Source organism: Athene cunicularia (genome assembly GCF_003259725.1).
Source record: "Athene cunicularia isolate RWA chromosome 2 unlocalized genomic scaffold, athCun1 chr2_part1, whole genome shotgun sequence".
NCBI lineage: Eukaryota > Metazoa > Chordata > Aves > Strigiformes > Strigidae > Athene > Athene cunicularia.
In genome coordinates, this window is record NW_020799095.1 from 44149685 (window position 1) to 44162379 (window position 12695).

The following is a 12695-nucleotide window of genomic DNA, read 5'->3' on the forward strand; positions in this document are numbered from 1 at the left end:
TTTCTGCCCATATGGGCATAGATAATTCAAATCCTACTGGAGATTTTTATCTCAGAGAGAAAGACCAACTAGAATAGAGTTTGCTAATTTAAAAGTAATCAGGACCCACTTACTTTGAAGAGGAACCTACAAAACAGGTGATAGCTATCGTGGATATAAAAGTGGCTATGTTTGTAGAGCGAGGGGTTTTCTATATCAATGCATGCAAAAAAAGGACAAGCTTACTTATTAGAAGCCCGTCCATTTTTTCCAGCTATAGCTTTTCATTTAATGAAAGTTATCACCTCCCTTGACAAAGCACACGCTATTTAAAAAGATTGATAGATACATATTACTAAAGCAATAGCTTTGCAGAACATGTCATATTTGATGACAAGGTATGTTTTCTTTAAAGCTAAAATCAGATGAAACATTTATTTTTTAACACACACTCTAAGGGTCTCCACCCACATCTGTTTGTTCAGATGAAGTATGGAAGTAGTGGAATTTATTCAATACCCATGGGCTGAGCAGGTTAACAAAGCTCTAGACAAGCTGGAGGTTTTGAAAGAAGTTGGGTTTGCTGAGCATTTAGTCCAATTTATTTTTACTATAAACTTAAAGGATTAACCAATGTTTGAGAGAAAGGATTAATCTGAGATGCATGTAGATGTCTTCATCCTACTGAACCAGTCACTAGAGCCCCTGTTACAGATGATGAAGAAAAATGGGCACTTTTAGTGATGATTTATCCCAATGTAGTTTGTAAAATAGGACAGCCCTCAATATAGGGAGACTGCAATAAATAGTAAAATTATAAGATAAAGAGATCCCACATTGGATCTGATACTATGGTCAGTAATTAAGTGTTATAATTTGTGTTTAGATGTCAAAACAAAATGTCTTTGACGTTCTTGGCTTGTCTTCCTCTCACCACCTCAGTTAATAGAAAGAACAGTCTTAGCAGAAGAAAGGCAGAGACCTTAAACCCCTATATGATGTTGTCTTGATGGTTAAAGATTTACTCAGGAAATAGAAGCTGAAGTTTAAAGTCCCACCTCTGTTCTTGCCCCAGCTGTCCTGTAGGGCTCAGTTTAGCTATTTGGCACTTCTCTAGACCAAGAAGCCCTTGGGAAACTGCCTTGTCTAAGGGCAGCCATCCAGGAAAACAGAACAGCTTCTCTTCTTTCTGCATTTTGGAAGAAAATAGAAAAAAAAAAAAAAAAAAAAAGGCCAACCAGCTGCAGCACTTTTTGACAGCATTTTTATTTGGGTGGTTTGCTTGCCCAGCCTTCCCACGAGCGCTGCGCCGCAGCCACACACCCTTCTCCTCCCCCCGTGGGATTTGCTGCTTTCCCCATCCAAAGAGCATGTTCAACACAAACACTAGTGGCCGTCTCCACTGGCTGCACGCCTTACTCACGATCTCTAATCTCCGAGTGGGAGCCGGCCAGGAAAATAAATAAGTAACGTGGTCCCCTGCCTTCTTCAGCGGCAGCCGCTAGGAAATTCCCAGATAGGGATACACACACATACAATTTTTTTTTTTTCCCCTCCCCTGTGCTTACAACGCCACACGCTGTCTCAACCCGGGAACAGCTCGCAAGAAATCCCCGACTTGCTGAGTTCATTTTCTTGACACTTGACAATTTTTGGGGGGAGTAAGTGTCAGCCTCCTGCCCCCCGCCTCCCTCCACCCGGTGGCATGGCAGCTACGGCACGTTTTAATAGCACCCTCTAGCACAGCAGCCCCCTGGAAGTGTCAAGGAACACTTGGTTGCAAAAGAAAATCGTGGGCTTTCTTTAAATATAGCTGTTTGCTTCGAAACCCGCAGCCTCACGGCAGGGAAAACAGCCTGGCCTTGCCATGCCTGCCTGCAAGAGGGGCTCAGCCCCCCCACTCCAGCCCGAGGATCCCCAGGGGCTAAGCCGAGGTAGCACCTCTCTGGGCCCATGTGGGCTTTGTCCTGCGAGCCTGCTACTGCTATTGTTCAGCTCCCGGGTCCTTTCTAGCCAAAAGGAGGCCCTGCAAAGCTGTCAGCCATGCAGTGATATGAAACATGCCTTTCAACAGCAAAGATGGGCTTTACAGCGCAAGGTGTCCGATTGTGGCGCGCAATGACCTTAGCCCAAGTGCACCCCCTAATCCACCCCCACGGGTATTTCATAGGAGAGGAGCAACCCCAAGCTGCTCATTGAGATTCGGCACACACGGGCTTGGGGGCAATATTTAGAGGGTGTCAGGCAGGGTCGTGTGACTGTACCACGCGGGCTGTAAGGGAGCAGGCTTGAATTCCACCCGCTCAGTCTGATTTCAAACTGTCCAAACCTCATTTCATGACAGAGCATCTTATGAGAAGATTAAAGCCCATAATGCCAGGCAGGAAGATTCTTTATCTAGATCTCTGTTTGCAAAAAGTATGATCCCGGAGACTGGAATGCAAAGAAGAGTTCCCCCAAGGCTGAATTATTGTCACCAGGACAGAGGAGGGAGAGGCAGGGGTGGTAAAAGGGACATTGATAATGCGCTACAGCAAGTATTTAGAGCAAGCTTCTACATTTAAAATTCAAATACAGATCTTGAGTGCCTTGGAAAAGTGGCTCTGCTGTGCAAATAGTGCTTGGAAGGTCCTGGGTTTTTTGGAGAGTATGTGTGTGAATTGGCACATAGGGTTTCTGCACCTGAACAAATAGGGAGGGGGAGAAAAGGGGGGAAAGAAGCTGGGAAAAAAATGGAAGTGTCCTCTCTTCCAAGAGTGTCTGCATTTATTACATGAATCAGAATGACAATGCTGATCCTTTATTGGATTTTAATTAGAGAACCCAAACAAGCACTGCTCAAAGAAGCAGATTTTCACACCTCTGCCAATTCACTGGCATGTTTGTAGAGCTGCTACACTACTAGATCTATTCATCAAGTCCCTGAATATGCAAACAAAGCTCTAGCCAGACCTTTACCGCCAGCTTGTAGGAAGGTGTAGTTTGCTAGCGGAGGGCTCCACATAAAGCACATAGCTTGTTTGTTGCCATGTCCTCCCTGAAGAGGCCTTGGAGATCTCGCTGCTTCATTTCTGAAGGAGAAGTGATAAAGTCATTAGCAAATCAATAACGGTCTAATTTTCACTCTTCCTGTCCTTCCTGAGAAAGTCATTAGGAGACACTCAAGGATTTATTTAAATCATAAGAGCTTCAGTACCAGCCACAGAGGCAAAATATAAAATCTGACTGCCTTTAGGAGATAAATCACCACGACTCTAATCTGGCATAGGGAGTAAGTGGGAGAAACCAGGGGAAGGCGAGGGAAGGATGAAGAATGTCAACAGCTGTAGCAACGACACTGGCTACTGTGACGTACCACAGACTACAACCCAATATACAGAAAATCAGAGTTTTCAGGAACACTGCAGAGTCCCTTGGTTAAGTCAGGGACAGATCTGGAGGAGGCCAGAGGTCCTCTCCCACCACCTTGCACGTGGCTGAGCTTCCAGAAAGGGGTTTGCAAGAGACAGTCTCATAGCTATTTCTGCTTTCTTTAAACCTGCCATCGTTCGTCTTGGTAGCACTGGAAAGCAGCAGCAGCTGGCGACAGAATTTAGTGTCTAATTCCAAGAGCTGAAGGAGCTGAAGGAGGGATGTGCTTGGGTCTGGCACAGGCGTGGGGCTGCCTGGGAACCACACACCCTGGGACAGGAAACAATATCCTCCTTCCAGTGGGGTAGGAGAGACGAAGGAGATGATGCTTTTTTTTTGAAAAGAGGAATGAATTGGAGTGCTGGGGATGCCAGGCAGGGTGGTGGCATGTGCCTCAGCAGCTATCGTGCCAAGCAGGAAGGCAGCAAGGGCTGGAGGCAGCATGGGGTCATGCACAGGGAGATGGAGAGGTGCTCAGGAGATCTAGGCTGTTGCTTTCCAGTGGGGTGGTAGGCAACTTCATGTGCTCCTTGGGGTAAAGCCTTTTCCTGCTCTCTGCTGTCTGCTGCCCTAGATGGGCTCCCTGAATAAGAACATGAGCACCGCAAGTATTGTGAGCACAGACACTCGCCTAGAGGAGAAACCTCATCCCAGCAAAACTGCCTGGCTCTGAAAGCCTGCTAGTTGTCTGGCATCAGGTGTTGGTGCAGGGCAGACAGTGGTCAAGTGGGAAGCTCTTCCAGAAAAGATTTGTTCTGGAACAGCTTTCTCAGAGGAAATATTTTGGCCCATTGCCTTAATGAGAAAAACCACCCTTGTAACTCCTAACTCAGGGGAAGAAGCACCGGCTCAAATCTCAAATCTGGCAGGAGGAAAACTCTCTCTTGACTCTCTGAGTACAAATGGGACACATTCATAGATGAGAATGGAGGAATTTTGGAGGGGATTGAGGCTGCATCCGCCACTCGTGCCTCACGGGAAGGTTGGGGTGGCTGGGGAAGCAGCATGTCCCCTTGTGCCCCCATGCTGCGGCCTGGCAAGTGCCCCCTCTAACCCCTCTGTACCTCTCTCCTTACACAGAAAACTCAGTGGCGGCCAAATCAGGTGGCTGCTTCCCTGGCTCAGCCACGGTGCACCTGGAGCAAGGCGGCACCAAGCTGGTGAAGGACCTGAGCCCTGGAGACCGGGTGCTGGTAGCCGACGCAGAGGGCCGGCTTCTCTACAGTGACTTCCTCGCTTTCCTTGACCGGGAGGATGGCTCCCACAAGCTTTTCTATGTCATCGAGACACGGCAGCCCCGGGCCCGGCTGTTGCTGACGGCTGCCCACCTCCTCTTCGTGGCCCCCCAACACAACCAGTCGCAGGTGGGGACCCCCAGCAGCCGGGCGCTCTTTGCCAGCCGCGTACGGCCAGGCCAACGGGTCTACGTGTTGGGCGAGGGTGGGCGGCAGCTTCTGCCGGCAGCCGTGCACAGCGTCTCACTGCGGGAGGAGGCTTCAGGGGCATACGCCCCACTCACCGCCCAGGGCACCATCCTCATCAACCGGGTGCTGGCCTCCTGCTATGCCGTCATCGAGGAGCACAGCTGGGCTCACTGGGCGTTCGCTCCCTTCCGCCTGCTCCAGGGGATGCTGGCTGCCCTCTGTCCCTCTGGCGGGGGGGCCCCAACGGGTGCCCCCACCAACCCCGGCATCCACTGGTACTCTCGTCTCCTCTACCGCATCGGCAGCTGGGTGCTGGATAGTGACTCTCTGCACCCACTGGGCATGGTGGTGCCGTCCAGCTGAGAGCATCCCATGCTGCACCGGCCACCCGCCAGCCTCCGAGGGAGAGACAGAGACACACAGAGAGAGAGAGAGAGAGAGAGAGAGAGAGAGAGAGAGAGAGAAAGAGAAAGGAGAAAAAATGAGAAAAAAAAAAAGAAAAACCTAAAAGAAAAAAAAAAGACAAAAAAATACATATTTTTAAAAGAGAGCACGGATTAAGACTTAAAAATAATAATAATAAAATAATAATAATTAAGTAGGACAGTCCAAAGTAGACTTTAAGGGAAACAAAGACCCCGGGAAGTTCTGTTCCGTTTAGTTTATAAATATATATATATATTTTTATTTGTTCTTTTGTTTCGTTGTTTTGTTTGTTGGTTTTTTTTCCTCCTCTCCTGGATATTTATTTCTTTGGTATTTTGAATAGATGTTTTAAATGATATGAACCGGACCTTCAAGAGCCTTAAATAGTTTCTTTGATAATTTATTATCATGTGAACTGTACTCACAGGGGAAAAAATTATTTTGTGAGGCCAAGCAAAACTGCGCAGAGTCTATTTTTCTACATGTCACGTGTGTCCTGACTTTCAGAAAGCAAAATTCTGTACTTTCCCATCTCTCCATTACATTGCTCCTTCATTTCAGCAAGTCTAAAAATCAAGCAAACAAACAAAAAAAGACAAACTTCATGGGGGTCCGTAAATTATATTTTTATACACAGAATTGTAAATTAGATTTTTTTGAGAGATCAATACTTAACTGAATCACATTTCGTTTTTTGAAATAGTGTAAAATATGAGAATATATTATTTTAATTTAAATAGTTTCAAATGTAACGTCATTTCCTGTATTGTTTTCCATGTTTTGCTTTGTAAAAACACCATTTGGCCACGTTCATGGAAGTCAAGACTGTTACACAAACTTTTTATTTGAAAAAAACGTAAGAAACTTTGTTATTTTTAACTTCAAAAAAAAATTTATTAGAAAATAATATTTTTTAAAAAGCGCACATGGCGGCAATTCTGTGACGATGGAGACGGTAGTTTGTACAGAGGAGAGAAAAGGATGTTTTGCATTAATAAATTGAGAAATAACTGCTGTAAATTTACTAAAATGTATTTTTGAATATTTTGTAATAGTTTTAATAGTTTTATAGAAATAAAATGTGCCATGCACAGTCTGGTTAGAATATAATAACTAAGAGTTCCTGGTGCATCCCATTTTTTTTTTCCTTTTTGCTTATTGGTTTAGGAAACATGATCCCTAAAGGAGTGCCCATTATTTTATTTAGATGTGTTGCTTATAACTTTTAATTTTGGTACTTTATTTAAGGAAACAAATCCATCACATCCGCGCGTAACCTGGAATCTCTTGTACTAACAGTAGAACCTCACTTATTTGCACGAGTGACCGGGAGATGCGGTTTCCCTTTGCCGGAGCCCTGGCTCCCCGTCCACCTCCCAGCCTGGTCTGGAGACCATAGACAGCTCTTAAAATTGATTTCTGAGGGTGCTAATTCAAGTTTGCCCTTTGAAGCGTATTAATCTGAAGACAGGCAGCTGCCTTCACCTTGTGGTGGCACCATGATTTTAATTGGCTTTAATTTGGGTGCCCAGAAGATTGAAATCTGGGGTAGAGACACTGACTTTGGTAAATTAACTGGGATTCACGTGGCTTGATGCTGGAAGAAGGAGGTGGCCACCAGATTTCACTGGCCATCTTGTCTGAGTAACAATGTGGGGCTTGGGGCTACCAAGAAAAGAACAAGCCACCCTTTGCAAAACAAAAGAAAGGGATAAAAATGTGTTCATTTATTCTGAGATGTTCCTTAGCTGTAATGCATCAGAGTTTGCCCTGAGCCATTGATGGGTGAACATACTGGAGATGTGTTTTAGGAGCCGAGTGGTGGGGCCAGTGCTGCATCCCCTGCCTGGTCCCAGCCCCAAGCCCCACCGAGGGGCTCACTCTTGCCGGGTGCTGATGAGTGAGGTTCTGCTGCGCTGCGTGCTCCTCCCTGGAGGGTTTCCAGGATCCCTTTAAAAATTTTGCAAAACATTATGTGTGCTTGTGTGTGCGCATCTGCGACAGGACCGTGCCAGAGGGAGCTTTCCTTGAATGTCTTCTCACATTTTCTTTGGTTTCCATTACTTGCTGGTCTAGGATGTTCATCTGTTGGGCAGTCTTTTGCTCCAGAGACGCAGCCATGTCCTCCGCCTGGATGGACGGCAGCTCCAGGTGGCCTCCTGGGATGTCCTTGCCTGGTGCCACCTCCAGAGAGTGTAGACCACGCTCTTTCACACTGAAAGCTTGGGAGTTTCTGGAGCAGGAGCTGGTGGCTGAGCCCCAGGCACAAGCACCCCTGTGTCAAGCCCTAACAGATGTATGTGGTCTCTCCTTCCCAGCAGCTTCTAGTCCAGAGCCACTTCCACTCTCCAAAGCTTGGACATAGCCAGGGTGGTGAGACTTCGATGTGACCACCAGCATGCTGCAGCGCCCATGTGGACTGCTGGGATAGGAACCAAGCCACCTTAATGCCCACGTGGTGTGGGGCATTGCAGGGGACTGTGGACTGCCTGGTGGGTGCCGGGGACCTGCTGCCCACCCTGGCTCGGACTCTGTCATCTCCATGTCTTTGGGGGCTGCTGGGGTGTTGAGGGCTGCAAACATGGCTGGTTTGGGGCATGTGAAAATGTGATCGTGGAACAAATGAGTCTCTACTGTAAGAGTCTGGCCTTCATACAGCATTGTCTGGGCATCTGAGCTCTCTTACACCTGTCTCTGACTGGCAGCTGACATTTTGTAAAGCCTTTACACTCTAAAAACAACTATGTTGAAGCCCACCTTCTCCAGAGGTCAGGTGGTGGAGGTGTTTAGGGATGTCAGTGATCAAATGTAGAGCCGTTGTCCTGGGGGCCTCAATCTAAATTATAACTGAGATGAAAAAGACCCATTAGACCAGAGTCCATGCTTGTGTCAGGGTAGGGTACATGACCCAGTAGGGATCATATCAGATATTGCTGCATTCAACCTTCACCAGAAGGCCAAGGCAAGCTCAGAGCTTTGTGGTGTGAGAGAAGCTAAGATGCTGTCTTATACTAGGATCAACAAGTTTCACCAAGTAAAGAAATTCTGTGCTGTGTTCTCCATCACACGTATTTCAAGCGACTGTACGCCTCCCTCTCACCATATATTTATTACATCTCTTCCTTTGGCGCCTCACATCTGGATCACCTCTCCGTGGTATGCATTAGAAGTGCTTTGTTAGATGGACCGATCCAACCTATAGCTACAGCTCTCGTATGAAGGATGTACTGTCATAACATTGTGCAAAATGTCTAGGAGATGTCACCATCCATTTTCAGGGTCCAAGTATGGCAATAGTTTGTATAAAATGTACACATAGTGGTGGCTACAGAATAGTTTATGACTAAATACATATCTATTACTGTTAAAATAATGTATAAGAATGTACTTGAAGCTATTATCCTTGTGCTCTGTTGTCTGAATAATTAAAGAAATTACAGAGACTTCCTGAAATGTCTGTTATGTGACCGCATTCCTATCGTACACTCTCAGCTCTGTTTTTTCCTCCAGTGATATTGAAATGGGGTATGGGGAGCCCAGTGCTCAGTCCTGTGGGATTTGGCACAGGATCCTTCAAACACAGCAGAAATTATGCCCATGCCACCTCATGTGATGGCGTCAACCTCCCTTTTCTCCCACCTAGAGCCATGTAGAGTCTATCATTTACCTGCAAAATACTGCATGGCTCTGCAAAGCCAACTCATTTGGCAGGGATCTGTGGGGAGACAGAGATGACCTGAAGGTCAGCCCATCAGTGGTTGCCTGTCCCTCCCCAGCCTCCCTCATCCAAGACAACATGCAAAGTGACCCTAATGAGACAGGAGCTAGTCTGTGTTTACCTGACTGGTCTTTCATGCAGTGCCCCGGTGCCCAGACACCAGGTAAACTAACCAAAGGGAAGCTTCGATACGCCAGTAAGAGAGGATCACATCCACAGCACAGTTAAAATCCAAGCCAAGCACTGGAGTAAACCAAGTTTTTCACAGCCAGCTAGCCAGGCTGTGCCACAGCCAGCAGCTTTGTGCCCTCACGTATGAAAGTTTGCTTAGCTATATCTTTTTATATAGATACGCACATATATGTCTACATATATAATATTATTATCCCTATATTAAGAGCTCAGCATATCCTACCGGGCTATAAATATGTTTACACTGGCCCTCCTGAGCACTTCACATTCACGCCAAGGTTGAGCGGGTGATGTAAATCAGCCCAGTTGGGTGATAATTGGGCAGCAGTTTTGCAACTCCAGTACAACATCTATTTCAATTATATGGGAAAGGAAATATGAAAGAGCATTTTATTTTACTCATTACTGCAAGCCATAAGGGACCACTAGATTTCCTAGGCTTTTGAAATCCTCTTTTCAGCAGTTTCTGCCTTAGAACTAGTGCAATCTTTATGAAAAAAAAAAAAAAAAAAAAAAAAAAAAAAAAAAAAGGTCAATTTTCCATGTACAGGGAGCAGTGTTAATGCAATCCTTGGCCTATGCAGGCTAAAAGAGAAAAAAATCATAATTAAAAAGTGCATCTTTGCAAGTGATGGGTTTTTCTCAGATTTTGATGGGAGCAGGATGAGGCCTACAGGCACTGTCTATGCCCAAATTGTTAAATATAATTTTTAATGCTTTGCATTTGGGATCTTTAGGATTACATATTTAAATAATTTTGGTTTCCAGGACTGAAATGAAGTGAGCAAATCCAGGAAATATGAGTTTAATAATCCTGTCCTGATTCCAGTAATCAAGAGAGGCATTCAGAGCTGATTCGGGTGCACAGGGAGTTGTGCTGTTACTGTAAAGCCCAGTGCAGGACCCTATATAACTTCTTTTCCTTCCATTTTTAAGTGAGAGAAAGCCAGCTTTTCGGACAAATATTGCTGCAAATCAGGAGTGAAACCACAAGGTTAGAAAATCTGTTTGGGGTAAAAATATTTGTTTTGATGTCCTGTGACCTAAATGTGAAATAAATATTAGATTTGCTCAGTTTGGTGTAAACAGATGTCCGTTTGTATTACCAAGGAGGAGAGGTGACAAGGGATGATCTGTGTGGCGTGAATGCAGAGGGTCCCTTGGCCACCAAACTCACATCTGGCTGTTGCCCAAGGGCAGAAGAGCTTGGACATGGGCAGGGGAGCCGGGATGCTGTGGGAGCACCGTATGCTTTGCACAGCTCTGGACCCCTTCCTCACCCCATCGCTGGAGAAACGCTTGTCTGGACCAGCTCTCTGGGACACCACAATGTCTCCCTTGAAAAAGGGATGTGCTCACAGGAAAAATATACTTGGGAATGCTGTATCGTTCCAAGTCTTGAGTCTTTTGATAGCATTTGCTACAAGGGAATGGAAGATAAATCTGTATGCAATTACAGCAACATCCTTTTGGTATCATCACACACAGGCACTATGTCACAGAGCTGCCATAGGGTTTCTCTGGGTGGAAGAAGTTTTATTTAACAAGCAGGGTATAGCTGAGGCTTCAGCCAGTTTAGAGCATTAAAATATGTTTTTTTGACCAGTTTAGGCTGGAAGAGGTCTCTGGTGGTCCTGGGTCCAGCCCTGGCCCATATGGAGCCAGCTTAGAGCAGGCTGCTGGAGGCCATTTCGTGTCTCCCCCCACACGTCTCCAAGGATGGAGAGCTACCATCCCTCTGGGTAATAGGTACTGTTAAATAAACTAATATTTTGCCTAAATATTACAGTATCACATTCCATCTACCAAGAGTCTTTCTTTATATTCTCTTTGTATTTCTTCTGGGGGAAAAGAAACCCATGAGTTAAAACAAGATTAGTTTTAAGAAATCCCATGTTCAAAATCTGGGATGTTCAGAGCTCTGTTGAACTCTGCTTCTGCTTCTTCAGCCTGCACTGAGCAAAGACAGTTGAAACATTACTTGCTCAGCTAGCCTCTTCTCTGTAAGTCAGTCCTGTCCTGTTTTCTACATCAGTAAGCACTGTTTTTAATTATTAGACTGTGATGAATGCAAATAAACATTAGTCTTGGGATTGTTCATGAACAATTCTCTTGGAATAGTCACTGGTTCGGTGCAAGCTTTGTTGGCTTTGCCAAATGATGCCCTTTCTACTCTGCAAAGTTTTTCTAGAAACAGGAGTGTAATATACGTACAGTATCAAACAAGTCTGTTCTGGCACGGTATTTATATGAATAACCATTTTGTGCTAACACCAGTGGAAGCTATGGGGTTCACAGGCATCAGAAAGTCCAACTGCCATTCAAATATTTGCAAATAATGAGTCATGTGATCCCACAAATAACAACAAACCAACCTGGTTGCTTTCATTGAGGAAAATGATTATGAATCACTGTGTACTGTGAGCTCAATCCAACAACCACCAGCGTCAAAAGGAGCCTTTCCGCAACTTCAAACAGGCAGGGAGCTGAGCTGTGTTTGCTCAGCTTTACTTGGTGTATCTCTCACTTTCATATTGCATGATTAAATAATAGAATTTATCAGGCAAACAGGAATTTCCTGGAGCAGCCAAGAGTGGGCAATTGTCATCTCCTGACTGCGTATGTGCAGCTCCCACTGATGTCAGTAGGGTTATGTATGGGCAAAATGAGGTCAGGCTGTGTTGTCCTACTTTACATGCCCTGTGGTATTACACTCAATTAAGTTTTGTCTCCCAGGACGCAGCCTCACTCCTACTTAAGTCACCAGGAACTTTGTCACTACACAGCAGTGCAGGAGAAGGCATGAAATACTAGTTTTTGATCTAGAGTGCAATAAGGTTTAACTCCTGTATTTAGGAGCATGCAGCTGCACTTTGAAAAGGGGGGGGTTAAACTCAGTAGAAAAAAAAAATGTATATCCATGAAATCCCACTGTGGGACATCTTCAGGAGAAGGTAAGAGTTTTTGCAAGCTCATGCACAGCATTGCGAAACATGGTGGCGTTAAAAGACCTTCTTTCCAAGGCAACAGGGCATCTTCCCTGCCCTCTGCCAACAGCTCCCCACAGTTCCTTGCAAAAAGATGTTGAATATAATGGGCAACACTTTTTAGGCAGTGCCGGAGAGTCAGTCATATCTTCTGTGTGGGTGACCACATTTTAGACTACTTTGAAAATATTAACCACTGGTTATAAAGTGAAACTATAAATAGCCGTAGGAATGCCAGCTGAAGGAGAAAGCAGCAGAAAAATCCCTCATTACAAACAAGTTGCCAGAATGATGTTGTGCTTTGAGTGAACCAGGTTTGGTCCTTACCCCTTTGATGGGGTTTTTTCTAATTTTGGCCAAGTAGCTTGTTGTCTCTCTGCCTTCATCAGAGATGTGCAGAAAAACATCTCTGAGGATAATTTTCTGTGGTCTGTGTGGTCTACATGATGAGAAACACAGTGATTCAGATATCATCTACTGCCTGTGTGTCAGTGAGGGATCTCCTGTGTGTATATAGTGAAACCCAAGGATGATCTAGAACCTTTACATGGCTGCCTA

The 12695-nt window shown here is 45.3% G+C and overlaps 1 protein-coding gene across 1 annotated transcript in view; it reads left to right on the forward strand.

The window, feature by feature from the left end:
* SHH (sonic hedgehog) overlaps positions 1–5261 on the forward strand; it is a 5991-nt gene extending 730 nt beyond the window's left edge. Inside the window, exon 2 of the mRNA XM_026843503.1 lies at positions 4471–5261. Coding sequence (XP_026699304.1) covers positions 4471–5177 — 707 coding nt within the window. The 3' untranslated portion in view covers positions 5178–5261. The remainder of the gene's footprint in view (positions 1–4470) is intronic.
* Positions 5262–12695: the final 7434 nt, after the last annotated feature.